Genomic DNA, 19,632 nt, shown 5'->3' with positions numbered 1-19,632 from the left:
TCGCAGCGCATTATCAGCCAGTGCATTAACATTTTCACTTGTTCAAAGTGAGCCTTTGTCAGGGCGGACATGAAAGATAATTTATTCATCCTGTGACGATACACATGCATTATTTCATCCTGAGGGTTTTCCTGTCCTTCCATTGAATTGTGTGTGAGAGGAAATATAATTACCACAATGCCAGGGTCTACTCCCTTATGTAAGAAGAATACATTTATCTTCTTTCTCTTTTGTTACTGCCCTCCTACATAACGCCATGTCAGTGCGAATGGCCTTTAAAGTCTTCATCTCTGAAACAACAGTGCAGTTTTATCAAGTGAAGGACAAGGTGGAAATGTGATCATACGGACAAACTCTATTGTCAGCACTGAGAATCAAAAGCCCATTCATGACTACTTCAACCACCATGGAAACAGCACAGAAAATAGTTTCAATATGGAGGCAAAAAAACTGTGACTTCTTTGCTGAAGGGCACCGATTACATATCGTTCTTCTAAATCGTCTTGACCTTAAGGAGAGTATACAGTTAGCTTTATAGGCTTTCAATGTTAACATGCTCCAAGCTCATATTAAGCGGCCACATGTATAAACCAAGGAAAAACCACCACAGCTGAAACCATTGTGGATGTGTACAACCTACAGACTTTCTAATGGCCATTAGGTGCTGGCTCCATGAAACCTCTGTATTGCTTTCAGTGAAAAAATCCATAAAGGTCTCTGTCTGTAATACAAAGACAGACTTTCTTTCCTACAAGATGAATGTCTATCAGCTACTTTCACTTTCAGCAGTTTTATATTCTTTAATGACACAGATATATGAAGTCTTAAAGAGGTGTGCTGCATACCAGGGCCATGTTTATTTCACTGGTGTCCCAGCCCATTACTCTTACATACATTGTGGAACAACCTACGCTCCATGAACTTAGCTCAAATTTAACTTTTCTGCCAAGATGGTGTGTGTATTGTATCCCCCATGGTTTAAGCACAAACACAAATATAATCTTTTTTTGCATCTTTACAATTTTGAATACTTCAAAGTTGGCCAATATTATTTAGTTCTCTGTACTTGTCAAAGATTTTGGTATCTTGAGACATATCAGGCAGATCAGTAGTATCGAGAAAATAACCCACTGGTAGACTTTTTTAATTAGTTTCAAACAGATTGAGATTATAGAAAATGTTTACGTTCATGATTTTGCGTTCACAAATGGAGCGTTCCTTTGAGACTTGTTAGCACAAAGTGTTGGTGGTACGATCAGTGATCGGTTTCAGCTGGAGTCTGATGTTGTTGGGAAGAGAAGTGAGATATGCCAGTTTAAGTACTCGCGCCCATACCTGTGTGTACACCATGCCGACTTTATTCAATTCCCTCTTTAACACTGCTTGAGTCTGCACCAGCTTCAGGTTTGTGAACGTTAGAGAGGGAAGAGGCGATGGAATAAAGCATAACTGAATGTGTATCTCACATCAGAGAGTATACATGTCTCGAGCAGTTTCTTCAGGCTCTTGCGTGGCACCCCTGCATCGAAGGGGGAAGACAGAGGAGCAAGTCTGGGAGAGATGAACAGTTCAAACGCATGGCACTATACATTTCTCATAATCTACATGAGCAGCACAGTTGGTGGTGCAGACACAATCACTGTTTTCAGTCTACAACACCTTTTGTTAAAGTTGAATCAATCATTGTTTCATCATCATTAGCAGAACATATACATATTCTATCCAGTTGTTTCAATTGATCCCCATCAGTTCACATGTTTTAACCCTCTGAGTCCCAAGGAGTTACAATGTGACCCACACTTGGTCACATTTTCCCCACTGTGGCCTTGTTTTCTTGCACCTCTAAAGAAACACACTCATGGCCAGAAGTAGAGAGAACTCAACTATGAAGAACAGCTTTAATGCCCAAAAGAAAGAAAGAAAATGAAAGTTGGAAAACGACTAATATTTGAAAAATATGCTACATTCATGGCTGGACTTAATGCTTTTTACAGGATCTGGTTTGTGCATTCAGTTCTTTTTTGGACCCATTTTAAATGAGCCATGTGGAATGAAGTGATTTTGATGAAATGTCACAATTTAAAACAATTGATTGGTTGAGTTTCCTGACACGAGTTTTAGTCAAACATGAGATGGTCTGGCCATGTTAAACTGTTGAAAAATGCTTTTCAAACTTGCCAGCTGATTTTGTTAATGTATTCTTAATTATAGTCACTTGTTGTGTAGTCATCTGAACGTTGTTTATCAGTCAATATGCCTACAGCAAAGGCTGTGTAAGGTGTAGATATCAATCAGCCTACACATATTGGTCCTTCACAAAGCCCTTTATAGCCTCACCTTGCCTTCCAGACTCTTTGTTTTTCTTTTTATTCATTTCCCTCCCATCTCCTTCCCCCCCCCCCCCCCTCATGTTTCTGCTCAGTGTCATTGCTCTCTCAATAAATGATGGGCTAGGTTGCTTGAGTACTGCAATAGAGCAGTGTTTTAGTTTCTTCTTTTCCTCCCACTGACCTGTCTTACATTACAATGCACTTTGGCATTACTCAGCGCTTTGGCCATCTTTCCTCTCCCTGCTGCCGCTTCATCTCTCCCTTTCATCAGAAAGACAGCTGTGTCGCCAGAGGTGGAGCTGAGAGGGAGACAGTGTTTCTATAACAGAGTGTATGTGTGTGTCGGGGTCTGCACACGGTGGCATGTGTGGACAGTTCATACTCAATGCGCTCTGCTACCACTTCTTTGCAGACTCAACTTGTCAAATAACTCCACAAAATGCAGTTTCAACTAAAGGAACATATATACAACTGACATAAAGTGATGCATAATGTGAATTAGTGCTCAATTTAAAAGCCCTTGAATTGAATGGTGTATTGCCCATAAATGAACCAACAACCTCAATTGTAATGATAAATGAATTGTGAGCGTAAATCAATTATCAAGTAAAACTGTCAAACAATCAGCTGATCATAAAACGACTCAATAACACAAATGACTTTGAGTTGTATTACAGTGTATATTATTATCAAATGCTCTATGTGTTCAGTTTGTTTTATTTAAATATTGTTGATATTATTGATATTGTATGTTTGACTAGCTGTTGGATTTGCCAGCTGTTTGTTAAACTCAAAATAAGAATTTGATATAAAACAGTACAACCCGTCAGAATCTATTTATGAGGAAAGGCAAACAAACAAATCTCGTGCACATATAGATGTCAAGTAATTCTCCTCTGTGCAAACAAAAGGCCAGGAAAGAAGATGTCAATTAAACCATCCACATCCTGTTTTACCCACTCTAATGATGAATCTCTCTCCAGATGGGCATAAAAAAAAGAAATCAGTTTTTTAATAACTACTATGCAAGATGTGGATGGCCTATTTGTGTCTGTTAGGTGAACAGACAGGGAATAAAATTAGTATTAGTTCAGACAGACGCTACAAACTGTTCTGTAAATGTAGACAAGGTGGTTTGTGTGGGGAAACAAATGTTAATAGATACAACAAATAGTGAAATCAAACAACGTTGAAGTCACACATGTTGGAAATTGACTTGGATTGAACACCAGAAGGCTCCAAGAACCCCCGCTCTCCTTCTACTTATTGTTATTTCATTTAAAAATTACACAAAAGAATAATGAAAGTAAATGCATTCAGTCTTTGCTCGTGGAGTGGGACTGTTGTTGTCCCTCATCAGTCCTAAATCCTTTGGGCCTCATTGGCCGCACTCAGAGGCCAGACCAGTAATAATGCGATATTATCACGGGGTGCATTTGTTTATTTTCCACATTCACAGATCCCCTTCTTCATCCTTTTAAAAGATTGAGAAGTAAAGGCTAAATACTTTAGAAAACTAAAGACAGACATGTCTATTTTTGGGCACTTTCAAAGGGAAAATCCAACTAAAATAGATCTCGTGAAAGTTCTTTTTAAAGCATCACAGACGGATTTGAGTTGGACAGTGCTTATTACAATAACTGCGAGAACACTGTCAAAGCAGTGGGTTTTACCGCAGTGTATGGGTACACTGTCTGACTCACAGCTGAGTCAGACAATAATTTAGATTAGATCAAACCAATTTAGATATATTGTCTTCATAGATGTGAGCCCACTGTCGGCCACTGATTCAGCTTGGGCGGACCGACTCTCAGAGAAGTTTCACCTGAAGGGTTCACCAAGTCAAGAGTGCAGTCGGCGCACATTCAACCTCCGCCAGCTTTAAAACCAGACCAGGGTAGAGAGAGGGATGGGGCAAAGACAAGGTGAGGATGTTGTGAGCGCCGAGAGCGAGGGTGAAGAAGGAAAGGGCAGAGAGACGGACCCACACATGAGGACGCTGGAGACTAAAAGATAGTGGCACAGCAAAGGAAGGAGGAGCGCGCCGCCAAGACAAAGCGAAAGGACACTCGATACGGAGTGACATTTCATCGAGGGAGAATGGAAGCATGAAAGTGTGTAATGATGCCTGTCTGTGTCGCCACACAATCTCTCAGAAAGTGTCACCAGCAAGCACATATTCAGAGCCCTCTCGAGGCCTGATGGCGTTGGGGTCAATGATACGACTGTTGCCCACTTTGTTGCCCGGTTTGTATTTCGAAGTGATGAATTCAGGAATCTTCCTTTCCACTAATGTAGATATACATTTGTGTCGCAGTGTGTATAGTTTTATTACAACAGGTAACACTATGCTGTAAATGATTATAGAGCAGCGAGGAGACATTAGATATGTAAATCATGCCATCAGGGGTGGTTTAATAACTGGGCAGGTGCTTACACATGGGAAGGACACATCCAATAAAAATGTGTTTCTTGATTACTATATTTACAAAGCCGGAAATGTGATTCATGGCAATGGTCTTAATGTTATTTTCACTGAACTACAATATCCACCAGTTACATTCTGATGCTGTAACCAGACATAACTGTAATATCCTGCAAATACTTTAAATATTGTGTGTTAGCAAGTTATGTTAATTAAAACTCATCTGGAATAAAACTTCAATGTTTTTAGTCCTATTATGTACATGAAGTAGTGGTGTACTCCAGCATCATGTGGCAAAAATGGCATACAACAAAATATGTAATATCTATGTTTTCACAGATGAAAAAAAAGTAACTTAAAAAAATATCCTTGCAAATCTTTTTTTCCTCCTATTTCACTTATAAAGACTTTTTTCTAAAAAAGTATTCCGGCCTTCTGCAGTGAAGAGGAAATGCATGATAAGATGTCCTCTTAGATGAACATGTATAGATGAGGTGGAGGTATCCAGTTTGTGTTTTTAAAAACCATTTCTTAGATAAAAAAGTGACTTTGCACACTGATTAATAGGGATTATTAACTGATTAATAGGGGTTGACTGGAGCTATGTGTTCCATGTGCGTATATAATAATGACATGGACTAGTGAATCAGAAATGATTTTCCACTGATACACCCACTAATACCCTCTAGTGAATAAAACTGTAAACGCTCAGCACACAGTTGTCTCATTATTGTTGTAGTAATACTTGCTATCAAAGTATTGGATCAATAATGAGCTGGTTTCTGATCAATAACGAGTTAGATTTCACCTAATTCCTCTCTCGTTGACATACAACATAGCTGTGCGAGAAGGGTCAATGTACTCCCACCTAAACCCTCATCATGAGAAAGCAAAGATATTTGAATAATAATCAGTCATTGCTTTGTGATACGGGTTAATTTGACCTCAGGGTCAGCATTAAATGTTACATTTTCGCTCTTTGGTTCCATCACCCTGTTTCCAGATGTGTCTCCATCACTGAGCTAAGAGCCTTTGACAATGCAGTCCACCACCTGTGGTTACAATAGAACACAGAGAGAACCAGCGCGCACCTGTTCCAGAACATGTGCCACTACAGTATCAGATAATCATAGCTTTTGTTGCCTTCGATCTTCATCCCCAGTGAAGGATTCAAAACATCTCTCGCCATACCATTTGCGTTCACATACATACAACCAAAAGTAATTATAATAAATGAATAATTATACAAGTTATAGTTTAGCATCAGCAATTAACTCGCAAGCAGCGTCAACATTCATTCCCGAAGCCGATCGCCTTGCTGTGAAAGTGCCTCTGTAATTAGCAATCACACCATTCCTGCATCTTCCTGGTGGCTGCCATCGTCCCAGCCCCTGACTAAAAACACACACCGCCACCACCTAACAGTCATTCAGCACAGCGCACAGCCAACAGTGTGTGTGTGTGTGTGTGTGTGTGTGTGTGTGTGTGTGTGTGTGTGTGTGTGTGAGTGCGTGCGTGCGTACACGTTCAATCATTCAATCTTCGTCAATTAGAGGCGGCATGAGGACGAGGCAACAAAAGCAACAGAGAGTGGAGAGAGGGAGGCCTCAAGATGGAGGCTGGAGTTGTTAATAGAGCATATAATGAAAGTTAATGGTCGGCGTTGTGTTCGCCGGGGGATTGGCAAGAGGGAGCTGATCGTTGTTTAGAGATGAGACCAGGCGAGGTGCTTTCATGGCCCATTCTCATGATCAACCTTCTCCCAATGATGGATATAGATAATATCACAGTATTGCTCGACATGGAGGAATACTGAAACATGGTCACTTTGCCTGCCGGCCAATTACAGGCAAGGATGAAATACAGGACTTGTTCGGAGTCCACAAAGTAGAATAGAAAGACGAGCTTAAAGGGATTCAAACAAGAACGGAGTCAACATTTCCATGATAGAGAAAAACAAAACTGAAGCATTTTAAACACAAATTGGGTGTCATGGGTCTCACACCCATGAAATGTATTCCCTTTGCAGATAACTCAAATAAAAAGAAAAGAGTTAACTTGTCTGGCAGCAGTGAGTTTTTCTTACCAAGTAATGCATATAACATGCAAGGAAGTTGCCCTTTGCACCTCTAAGAAAGTAAACTTGTAAGGTATCAATTAATCATTGTCAGGCAGTGCTCTTGTTTGCTAGAAATCAAAGAATACAGTGTGAATGGACATCACTTGAAAACCCTCTGAAATCCCACACGTGCAGACTGTGCTGTCACAGGCTCCTCAGGGTGCCATATCAGAGCATCCCAACATCTCCCATCAGCCCCTGAGAAGTCATTATGGTAACCATAGAGACGTGGAGGTGGTGTGTTCTAGTGAAGCCTGGGAGGCTGTAATTGGTCTCATCTTGTCGGTCGCTCTGAGCATCTGCAGCAGTCCTGGTCTGGCTCTGGGTTCCTCACTGTTCTAACTTGCCTATTCCACAACAGTTTCAAAGACTGAGCCAGAAAACCAGGAAGTGGTTTAAATTGCCCTTACTCCGAAAAAGACAATATCTCTACTGAGCTGTTTACATGGCTAATGAAAAAGAATATTCCTCTGTGCATACTCTGATAAATGCAACCATTGGCAGACTTGTTCGACCGTGGGAACATTTTAATGTTACGTTTAAAACGTTGATTGAAATTTGGGCGCTTTTTTTTTCGGCATATTTTTCACACTGTTATGTAGTTGGTTTGTGTACAACGCACAGAGCTGGCCGGGAACAGGAAAGCAGCTAGCAGCTTTTAGATGTCCAGAGCCGTAAACATTTACAAACCAGGTGGCTTGGCTGTAATCGAGGCTGCGGAACACACTGTTTATGGCACAAATGAACAAGGAAGTCCAAACTTTACCCAAAGTAATCTGTAACTCAAATGAAAGTCGTCAACGCCAAAGTGAACACAAAGAGAGCCCAGTTCTCTGAGCGAGTGGGTGGGTGTGTGTATGCGTGCTGCATATTTATTCATCTGTTGTCGTCTTCACTCCACTGAAGGGAAAACAACAGTTGCATGACTCATTTCCTTTACAGTACATCTGGCACAGCCCCTCACTCCTCTCCCGTCTACCCCAGTTACACAGTCAGCCAGTGGGATCTCAAGCAAGCTGTTCACTTCTGGAGCAAATGCGCGGTTTACCGATAATTTCATATTTGCTAAATGGTTCTTTACAGCCGCGATTTCAGGACATCACTCAGCCGGACAGCTAATGAATTCCTTGTATTGATTGCAATGCCCGGGAGCCCCAGCTGAGAAATATGAAGTGTCAAGTGCTCATTAATTCCAGGGAGAAGTTGGCAAACATCATTGACTCATTCCATTACACAAAGTCCACATATAATGGAACTTGTGCCTCGTTGCTTCTCAGAGTGCTAAATCTGAAGGTTCTGGTTTTCTGCTGCGGAAATGTGACTTTTGTAGTCTTTCTGATCTTTGGAGGGGGATCTCCCCACTGTGTGAAAAAGCTTTGACTGGATGTTCCTGTTATGCCTACGTTAAGATAAAGTAGGAGTTCTGATGATGAGAGAAGCCCGGAGCGGATGTAGGTGCGTGTTTATTCACATGCACCTACATCAAAGGCCCCTTTTTGTGTCTTTCATAATTTCACTTTGCATTTCGCTCGCAAACTCTGCTGAACAGAGAGGGCTGAGAGGAGGCACCATTTTGCTTGAGAGCGGATGGATTTTTCTCTTTAAGTTGTAATGTAAAGAGACATTAATTGTGCTTGAGCGCCGAGCTATCCCAGAACGCAGCTTCATCATCCGGCTTCCTACGTGCTGAAAGTGCCGCCGCGTATTATTCTGATCTTCTCCCAGAAGAGTGCACGGACAGGAGCATCAAATATTGTTTCCGAGGAGCCCGGGCTGCCGAACAATCTATTCGTGTCAACTGTCTTCAAATCACATGATCTTCAAAACACTTCCTGAGCGTCTCTGCAATGACAGGCATTTTGTCAGGGGACGTCTCTCAGGAGCACGTCTCCCAGCGTTCACACTGCTCGGCTTTAAACTGGCACTTCTCCTTGTCTTGGTGTAATGTGTACTGTCATCTACCTGCACACACACACACACACACACACACACACAGACCTTCACAGTGGATCGACGACAAATACAGTCTCAAAAGCCATGCTGTGATTCAAAGGAACGCCATACAGACACTGATGAGTCAAAGAACTGCTCATTTGGTGTAGAACAGCAGCAACACTGAGCTTCTATGTTGAGCAGGTGAATCACAGTGTTACAAGAGATGAAGAGATGTGTTTGTCACTAAGATCTCAGACCCTCGTGGATCAGCTCGCTTCTCCTCTCTCTGCAAATTGAAGTGTGTTATGTTCATGTTAATTGATATTACAGTGTTGTTTATACGTGAAAGTGATACATAATCAAAAGGGAGATCATCACATCATACAGCATACACTACGGAAACCCTGAGAGGAAAGGGTGATTCCTTTTTGTTATGATCCATTTTCTGAGTCTGTGATTTTTTGCTTAAGAACAAGCAAAAAACAAACAACTTTTGGATAATCACGTTTCTTAATTTGTCATCTGTGATAACAGTTTTAATTAACATAACTTGCGAGCCAAACTTATTTTTTTGTACCTATTTCTTTGTTTAAAACCTGGCAAATCCTTTTTTGTTGTTGTTGTTATTACCAGTTTTTACCAGTTAACCCAAAATGGATCACCGGATTGTTTTCGCTCACTTGCTGTCGTCTGTAAATGGATAACATGTTATCAGAACCTGCTTGTACGAGAGACTCAGACCTGTGAAGGTTCCTAACTTCACGTTCTCCTACTGTGATCAGCAGCCCGATCGAGGAAAGTGCAATCAAGTTTGCCTTGTTGTGTCCTCTAAGAGGGGGGGGGGGGACTGTTGGGTAGAAAGATACAGCTTAATCAAGTTGTATTCATTCATTCATTCATGTTTACATTAACTTTTTAACAAATACCAAACTTTCTTTGCTGTTTTACTCAACTACCCTTTTTTAAAGTTTACTGGTGCCAATGATCTTGGCTGACGGCCCTCCACCACATTTAAATGTATTGCTTTTTTTAGACATGACATTCCATGTCATCGTTTGTATTCAGTCCATAAAGCTAGGTGATATTGCAGATAGTTTTACATTTGTCACCGTGCAGCAGTGGTAGAGATATGTATTGTCTGACCGACCTTGTGATGTACAGTGTGTCACCTGCTTGCATGTGCCGCTGCAACCACTAAAGGATTAATTATACTGAGCATTGATTGGAGGTGGAAGAAGTGAAAGGAGACTGCACTCTGCAAATTAAATGTTATTGTCTGTTGAAAGAGGTCATAAATGAAAGTTGGTTATTTTCTGAATATGTTTAATTCTCTATATTTTCAGAATGAATGTGAAACTTAGAAAAAATCTAAAAGTCCTCACAGGTGGTTTCTTTGTGTGTGTTTTTGTAGGGGAGCTGTACATCGGTGGCGTGACGAAGAACATGTACAGCAATCTGCCCAAGCTGATAGCATCCCGGGACGGGTACCAGGGCTGCCTGGCCTCCGTGGACCTGAACGGGAGACTCCCTGACCTGATCGCAGATGCTCTCCACAGGGTGGGTCAGGTGGAACGAGGCTGCGATGGTGAGTCGGGGGAAGCAGACGTCCATCACAGTCAGACACAACAGTGCTTTATAACTCACTTATGATTAGCTTTTTTCCCCCAGAACTACTATTGACATACAGTATATGTTCAAAAGTAAGGATTCATAGCAAGTATTTCTCCTGTGGATCAACAGGGGAAATCAAATGACATTGACTGCAAGTGTCTGTGTGATTATACGGTGTGTAATCCAAGGTTCTTGCTATTAGTGACACTTTCCCACAGAGGATCCCACATTTTCGACAACTTCACATTAAAGATAGCTCAGTTTGAGAAGTTGACAGATAATTATGAGGAAAACAAATTAGAAATGAGATCAGAATCTGTTTTTTTTCCAATTTTATGAATGTGTCTTTTAGAGACCGAGATAAAACCCTTTCTTTTTGCCTCTCGGCTTTCAACATGGTGACGGCATAGTCAGCAACTTACAGATGGCAAAGGTACTGACAGAGCTAACCGTGTTTACCTAAGGGCGGCTTTAATTGTTACTCCGAGAGGTAAACACATTATTTTCAAGTTCAACAATGGTCTCACAGTACAAAAGTAGATTTTTTACACACTACCTTGGTCTTCTCCCTTAAATGGCCACTATACCTTTTTTCTGTTTTTTACTGCAACCCATAAATACATGGCCTGATTACACACGAGACACTTGCACAGAGTTTTCAGTAAAGACAGACCAGTGCAATAATCCAGTGCCTTCTCCTGTGGTGGTTGTTTGCAGATTTACACCAGTAGCCCCACCCACATCCTCCTAGCTCTGGGCAGTCTTTACAATCTAAGCCCCTGTCCTCTGTATATCCTCTCTATTACCCCATAAAACGTGCATGAGGGAGGTATCTCTCTCCTCTAATGTTATTGTCGGTGTGGCTAATCTCAGTGACACCCCACCATCATTGGCTCCTACCTCATCAATCTTGCATTTATTACGTTTTGTACCTCTGCTGTGCACAGTTCACCTCCATGTCTCAGGTTGCATGGCTTCTGTGTCGAGTAGTTAATCCAGAGTATAACAGTGGCTTTTGGCTCTAGCCTTTCCTCTTCCACACCCCCCGCCCTTTAACCCCAACCCTCACCGCGTCTCAATGGCCTGCTGAGTGTCGGAGAGCACAGACTTGATTTCCCAGGGGGCCGCACTGGCCGACTCGATGCAGCACTGATCCGGCTTCTTTTTTTTCCCCTCGATCCCTAACCCTGCTACTTCTGCCAGCCGGTCTTATTACCTGCCCACAGTACAATAACATCACTCCAAACACTGTTTGAAGATGCATTAAGTTCAATTCAATTCAGTTTATTTTGTATAGCCCAATATCACAAATTACAAATTTGCCTCAGAGGCCTTTACAATCTGTACACATACGACATCCGTGTCCCAGGACCTCACATCAGATCAGGAAAAACTCCCCAAAAATAACCTTTCACAGGGAAAAAAGGGAAGAAACCTTCAGGAGAGCAACAGAGGAGGATCCCTCTCCCCGGATGGACAGATGCAATAGATGTCATGTGTACAGAATGAACAGCATTTACAAAGTTACATAAACACATTACATGAATATGACAATGTATGAATGGAACTCCAATCCATGAAACAGAAGGAGGTAGAAAGGAGGGGGGGCGGGGCGCATCAGCAGGGCCAACGCGGGAGGCCGGCTCACCAGGCATCAGACACCTCCAGGTCCGATGGACCCTATGAGACATGAAGTCACAAAGACTCCGGGGAGGAAGCAGAGTTAGTAAGGTGCAATGGAGAGATGTAAATTCATCCATAAGTAGAGAGAGAAGAGGAGATAGGTGCTCAGTGTATCCTAAAACATCCCCCACAAGCCTATAGCAGCATATCTAGGGGCTGGACCAGGGCAAACCTGATTCAGCCCTAACTATAAACACTATCAAACAGGAAAGTCTTAAGTCTATTCTTGAATGAGGTGACTGTGTCTGCCTCCCGGACTGAAAGTGGAAGCTGGTTCCATAAAAGAGTTTAGCTATACATTTAACTCCCCCCCCCCCCCCCTAGCAATCAATGTGCATGCTAATATTAGTTAATGATTGGAGGTGCCAGAGAGCTGAGCAGCTGTAATTGACCAGTTTTGGAAGGGTGGACCTTTTTGATAAATAATAGCATGTCTCAACCTGTATTCCCTTGTTGATATTAAAGGAATACATCAAAACCACTCTTGTTGACTTCTCTAATCCACGATAATCAAATTCTACTCTATATTTAATACTATATTTACTCACCATGCCGGGGAAAAGCCAAGTACTGTCAAATCAAATTAGAGTACAACTTCTATATTTATTAGTTTTGATTGATGTTCTTTCACAGATCCCATCGCTAACATCCTGGTTCACTAAAACAATAACAGAAGTAGGGAAGATGACTTTCCCAAAGAGCAGTGTTGCCCTGGACATGGATCACTGCCAACGTCCTGACCTGCATGGTTCGGGGGTCATTGTTAGCTTGTGGACCGGGGAGCAGAGTGGTCAGAGGTGGCTGCTGGTACAGTCTCCAAAGGCCAAAGTCCAAACAGATTGCAGAACATTGAGCTTGTTCTTGTTGCTCTCCAGTGACTGAACGGATCACAACAACAAAGAACCGGACGGGGGAAGAAAGACGAGGAGACTGAGACAGAGAGAGTTGAAATGCAGGCACTTAAACAAGGCCAAACATTTGTAAAGTGACATTAGTAGCAGGAGCATGAATAGTTGTAGTAGTAGAAGCCGCAGGAGCAGAGTTCAAATCTCTTCTTACAACCCATTCTCACAAAAGGTGAAGCCAATGTGGCATTCCTACTAATGGCCATCAGGGGGCGACTCCTCTGATTGTATAGAAGTCTATGAGAAAATGACTCTACTTCTCTCTTGATTTATTCCCTCAGTAAACATGAGTTAATGGTTGAAATCTTTAGTTTCAAGTCTTTTGTCTTTTTCAATACAGGATGATGTTCATTTAGTAAATGATGCTTACATTAAAAATAGAGTAATGTATGCTTATACCTGTTTTCGTCTTGGAACTTTAACACTTTCCCAATGTGTTTTCAGTTTTCTATTCTAACATTTTAGGTTGCCTAAAAATATAGTATTTAGCGTGTGGTTGTTCTTAGCTCCCTCCTCTCGTCACCTCTGGTTCCAAAAAAGAACAAGATGGCGAACTCGATGCTTCCGAACCGTCCTCCACAAACCAATGGTTGGCGTCACTTATAAATCCACTCCTTATATACACTTGATGATGCTATAGTGGTACCTTAAGCCTCATCATATGAAATGTAGGGCTGCTGACAAAGCATCAGTATTTGACGAGTTGGTAGTGATAAAGTATTGCTTTTTATGATTCCTGAAAAATATAAAGACACTAAATTTAATAAAAACAAGTACGCTTCCTTCGAACGTTCATTTAGTTATGAACCGAGAGCTCGACTGGATCTGCACTCTGGCCCACTCGACACTACTACTGTATATGTGCTGTTGGTTTTCGATGCAGGTAGATGTGTGTTCGCTTTGGGTTTAACTGTAATGTTAGTCTCATTGGCTCTCTATAATGTGCCGGATTTCCCTGAACATTTGGAGCAAAGGCAACGGTTTTATGCTCCAACAAACCCAAGGCACCCAATAGCGGCTTCTCAGGCAGCCATGCAAAGATAGTGTTTGGCCGATCGATAGTTGAAGGAACAGTGAGATAGCGATTACAAGACTGGGTTATTAATTATGACTATATGCTTAATTAGCTCCTCAAGGGACCTTTTTACGGGCTAGTAATTAATGGGGCAATTAGTGTGGTTAGGAACTACTAACAGAACAAGCTGATAGAAAGGAGATGCCATTGCATTTAAGTGGACATTTTGGAGCAGAAAGTAAAAGCGGTCATAGATAGATGACTTATTTCTTTTTTTATCTTCTGTGTTTGGGGGTGGGGGTGGTGGGGGTCCCTTTTAATTGGGCCATTTGTAAATGACACAGTGAGATGTCTGTTTATCTATGGAGAAACAAATTAGTCTTGCACTGAACCATGGTTCTTTGGAAGAGTTTGTGTTTAATTGAGATTTTAATGAGAATCCCCACCACCACCACCACCACGACAGTCCTTAGTATACGTACGTGTGGTGGCAAAGACTTGATCTGCATCCTTTCTTGGAAAGAAAATGATAACCGAGATCTTATCTGGTTCCATTTCTATCAGTCATATTAACTTCTAATAATAGGGTTAGGGTTACAAAACAACGAAAAAACATGGTAAATTGTTTTCTATATCAAGGCTGTTCATGCCTGTTGGATCAGTCGCAGTATGTGTAATCAGAAGTGGAGATATGAGTTTTCATATCCTAGCTTAGTAAGTGGCTGGAATTCCACAGAGAAATTACAACGGTGGAGTTTTCTAATTGACAATTTAAATGTCTTCAGCCAGGAACAACAGGAGATGGCAACCACCAAAACACACACACACACACACACACACGCACACATGCACACACACACACACACACGCACGCGCGTGCACACATGCACACATGCACACACACGCGCACACACACACGCGCGCGCCCACACACACGCGCGCACACACACGCACACGCACACGCACACGCACACACGCTCACACACACACACACGCAAACACACACAAATCTATCCTAAACAAATATGATGGAGATGCTAAACAGGAACTGACTCCACCACCACTAATTTCCAATGCAAATGTGACACAAGTATCAATAATTAGGTTGTTTTATTTTAGGATTTACCTGCTAGGAAACAATGCTTTTAATAACATAGAGTTAAAGAACAATTTGTTTGGGTCTGTTTTAAAATAGGTGTAGTTGTAAAAGAGCTGTAACTTTGGAAGATTGAACTTGGACTGCTGCTGGAGCCTTGTTTAAACTTCACAAAATAGAAATGAAAAATAAAAATGCAATACATTTTTTGCACAGAACTCTGGAGTAGATATTTTAACAACCTCAACCCTTTGAACAGAAGGGGTGATTATAGTTAGACACTTATTTTGAAATGTTCATATCACACAAGAAAGTCACAAGACAAAGATTGCAGTTAAAGAAGCAGTAAAGTGACATTGCTGCACAAGAACTTGACGCATAAAATAAAAATCAGTAAAGTACATATGTCGAGAAGTAATATAAATGTGAAATATATTAGTCAGTAAAGGGTAGATATGAGTACCGTTGATATATGCAGTTATAGCATCAGTGTGTAATGAATACTATAAAATATAATTAATAGAGTATGAACATGTGCAGCAGTTACAGTAGGTACTGAAAGATTGTAAGTTAATTGACATTATATACAGAATAGCATCTAGAATTTTTATTTTTTTTGCCAAACACTGGCTCGGCTCCCCCAGGTGGGTTGCAGGGTTTTTATTTGATGACATTTGCAGACTGTCCTCCGTAGTCTATTGTTTAAGGTGTGTGTCTGCAGTACACCTTTTAGCCACATGGTAGAGCCTGAGTGTTTGCATTGTTCTGAATATTAATATTTATACATCACTTATAAATTATTTCAAAAGAAAGTTGCTTTATTGAACATGTATCTCTTCTAATTGGCTGGTCTACGTGGTCAACATAATATCAGGTGACGCGGAGATGGCAGTATAGATGGTCAGCCATGTTCAATTACGCATTAATTAATAAGGCCTCCAGTGAATTGGTTTTGCAATTGAAGTCATAAAAAAAGAAAAAGAAAAGAAAAAACCTGTTCCCCATCTACTTCGCCTTTCTGCAGCCAGATTGGTACCCACATGGTACAAGACGATATTAAGCTAGCATCTCCCCTCTTTTGATAAATGGAATCCCATATTGTACCCTTCAGCCCGAGTTTGACTTGTTTGATATCTATGCTGGAGGTGTTGGTTCTCTTTGGGATTCACAGTACTGGTAGTAGAAAACCAGAAGGTGCTTGAATGTAAATATATATTTCTAAATAATCTCGCTGACAAGAGAAGTGGACCGCCAGCAGAGCCGAAAATGCTATGACTAGTGTCTCCTTAGTAAGTCCCTGTGCATCACGTGTGGCCCTCCACATGAGTCCCTTATCTCTGTGGATTAAAAACACTGTACTATGTGTTGGTTCTGCCCCCAGGACCCAGTACCACCTGTACGGAGGAGTCTTGCTACCATCAGGGGGTGTGTCTCCAGCAGTGGGAGGGCTTCACCTGCGACTGCACCATGACGTCCTATGGAGGTTCATTCTGCAACGATCGTAAGTGAAACCTTTTTCTTTGCCGATGGTTTGAATGTGCGTGGCTGGAGTGAGTGGTGCAGGCGGGTAGCTGGCGATGGGATGTAGAGTTAAGGCGCCACACTCGGCATTCCCTCCTCTTCTGATGTTCTATCGCTAGCACAGTATTCATAGTAACACCTCGGATTGCTCAACTCAAGAGTTCACTGGGAGATGGGCTCCTCGGCTCTCGAGGCGCTGCAAACACAGGCTGTGAGGAGAAGCACCAATTCAAGTATTGTGTTCTTGTCATGTGGTCGCCTGCTGAGTGGCTGGCAGCAAGGAGGAGCGAGAGTCCAGGAGAGAGGGATCCAAATACATTCTAGCTGTTATTTATCTGGTTTTAAGTTTCTATCCTGAGGTTGACAGTCTGTATTTATTGAGGCTAATGCTGCTTTTACTGGGTGCCCACAGTATTAGGTGTGTTCACTGGCTGCATTGAAAAGACGTCATCTTCACTGCTCTGGAAGATGGATCTGTTTTTCAGTTGTTAAGAATTGCGCATGTAGCCGAGCTCGGCTTGGTAATGTAGAGCTCCTGTTCAATTAGTATTCGGCGCTCCTCACAGGATTGATTTAAACAGGGGCAGAGCCAGGGTGACAGGCTAATAGACCTGTTTGCATAAGTCTTCATTTGCTTATTAAGTTGCGTGTGCTAAGTTAAGCTGTATCGCACAAACCCCCTCCTCCATTTTTTATTTTTTATCCGTGTTTCATTTGTGATGGAGTTTATCTTTGATTGTCGGCGTGTTGCTTGCCAGGTTAGCTCGACAGAATGGGATTGGTTGTGACAGTAAGGGGATGATTAGCAGTGCTCCTTTGGCTCTTGGAGGACTGCAGCGAGGGGAAGGCAATAATAATAGCTGCTCCGTCAGCACGACAGCCGTGCCCAGATAAGCAGAGAGATCCCTGGAGGAGAGCAAGTGAAGAGGAGAGGAGAGGAGAGGAGAAGAGGTGCTGATTCCTGCATTCCAGTTGCTGCCTGTGGGGAGCGCTCCGCGGTGTTACCGCACCGTCTTCAAAGAGGACAGGTGGAACTGTAGGTGGAGCTGTAGGTGGCGCCGGGGCGCATGGCAACATGTGTTCTGTGGGGAGCGCTAGGGGCTGCGTGTCTGTTTTGTGAGAGTGCGTAGAGTGGAGGGAAGGACTTCGACTGCAGCCTGAACAAAGACATTGATAAACAGCAGACACAATCGCAGAACGGCTATCTGTGTGCACTAAACTGGGTCACACCCACATATGAGACCACACGGGGGCTCTGAGAGGCAAATGGGAAAAAAAACATGATGATTCATTTTTTCAGTCTCATCTAAATTATTTACTATTTTTTCTGACTTTTTTTTTTTTTGCCAGATCACAAGTTCCCTATCTATTCATTATTTTTGTTGTCTTTGAAAGGGGTGGGAAAAAAAGTAATGGCAGGCACACTTTATTTTATTATCTCGTCAGAATCTTTTTTTTCTCTCCATGCACTTTGAGTGATGCATAGGTGTACATGTGTACATATATATATACATATACATACATATACATGTACACATTGTGCATTTGCAAGTTATGTCACTTAAAAAACTTGCTTAGAACAAATCAATAATGATTCCTTTCCTATTTTATTTTGTATTTGTAATTTTCTATTCCTCTATTGTGTTCATTGCCTATATGGCATTGTCTCCTTTGCCTCATGTATTTTCTGAAATGTTTACTTGTATTGATGTTATGTTTTTACCTTGCTTCTATGTAGAGCACTTGTAAACCCTGTTTTTAAAGGTGCTATATAAATAAATGTATTATTATTATTATTATTAATAACATGGTCTATTAGTACACAACAACAAACACTTGGAAAAAAATCACCTGCCAACATTTTAATGTGCCTATTTTCACAGATGGAAAAACATGATTTAGGAAAGCGACTGGCAATTTTTTTTAGATGAGACTAAAAGAAGAAAACAGCAGATTTATTTTTCCCAATGGCGTCTCAGGGCTTCCGCAGAGTATCATTTCTGACTTCAGCTTCAGCTATTGGTTTTGGTTCTGAATATGCAATACTAGTAATATGGGTTCACTAGCAGCTGTTTAAAGTGTACTCCCCTCCACTCGCTGTGTTCTCTCAATGAAACATTGCCTTACTTCAGTCCAACACGATCACACACAGTCCTATTAATATGTGGTCAAATGTGTTATAGAACAGTCTGTGACCCTCAGTGTGCATGTGTTGTTATAGCTGCTTTCCCTCCCTCACAGCAGCTGCACTTCTGTCTTCATTTCTTCAGCCTGGAAAACACATTTCATCTCTTGACCTGACAAGCCTTCCCCGAGTCGAACTTTGGGCTCCTTTTCTTCTGCGTCTACCCTTTCTTCTCTTTGCTCTTTCCGTACTTTTTCGCCACACAAGCGGCTTTGTGTCCTTGAGCCTTTTTATGGACTCGCACAATCACCGAATCCACGTTTGTCTCATCACTCCAACGTCGAGGAATTTTCTTCTTGAACCTGCTCTGGAAACAAAGGTAGGATTCGTCGGATCGCATTTTTTATTAGATGTTCATGGTCTGAATGATCTTGCATCATTTGTATTTGTTTTGTTTTTGCAGCAACCTTCCGTGGTAAAACTCCAGCTCGAGGGTCAGCGTTACACTCTCTCTTTACTCCGGTGTAAAATAGCGTCGCACCTCTTCTCTGCGCCGTTGCCTTGATTTGTTTTGAAATGGTTTAAAGATGCAACGTGTAAGATCGGGTCTGGATTTTAGTTTCAAACATTAAAAAAAATTATCCAAAGAATGTGAAGTGCCAGTTTCGAGCTATATACTGTCAACCAGTCACAGTACAGGAAGGAGACGTTTCTGTCAATAATACATCCTATGATCCGTGTGCGTTTTGATATTTTGTTTCTAGGTTTAATTCCAAGAGGTAAAATGCTTTCCCTTATTTCTTTTGGAGCAGGTGGCTGCAGGTGCTTTTAAATTCCTTGTAGAATGTCTCTCTGTAGCTACTTGAA

The 19,632-nt window shown here is 41.7% G+C and overlaps 1 protein-coding gene across 1 annotated transcript in view; it reads left to right on the top strand.

Annotated features, from left to right (window-relative positions):
- Nucleotides 1-19,632, top strand: part of nrxn2b (neurexin 2b) — a 346,947-nt gene that overhangs the window by 70,734 nt on the left and 256,581 nt on the right. Inside the window, exons 10-11 of the mRNA XM_034557186.1 lie at nucleotides 10,221-10,394; nucleotides 16,501-16,620. Of these exons, the coding sequence (XP_034413077.1) occupies nucleotides 10,221-10,394; nucleotides 16,501-16,620 (294 nt within the window). The remainder of the gene's footprint in view (nucleotides 1-10,220; nucleotides 10,395-16,500; nucleotides 16,621-19,632) is intronic.

The sequence above is a fragment of the Cyclopterus lumpus genome, chromosome 18 (assembly GCF_009769545.1).
Source record: "Cyclopterus lumpus isolate fCycLum1 chromosome 18, fCycLum1.pri, whole genome shotgun sequence".
NCBI lineage: Eukaryota > Metazoa > Chordata > Actinopteri > Perciformes > Cyclopteridae > Cyclopterus > Cyclopterus lumpus.
Note: the sequence above shows the minus strand (reverse complement) of the source record. Positions and strands in the feature narration are given on the sequence as shown.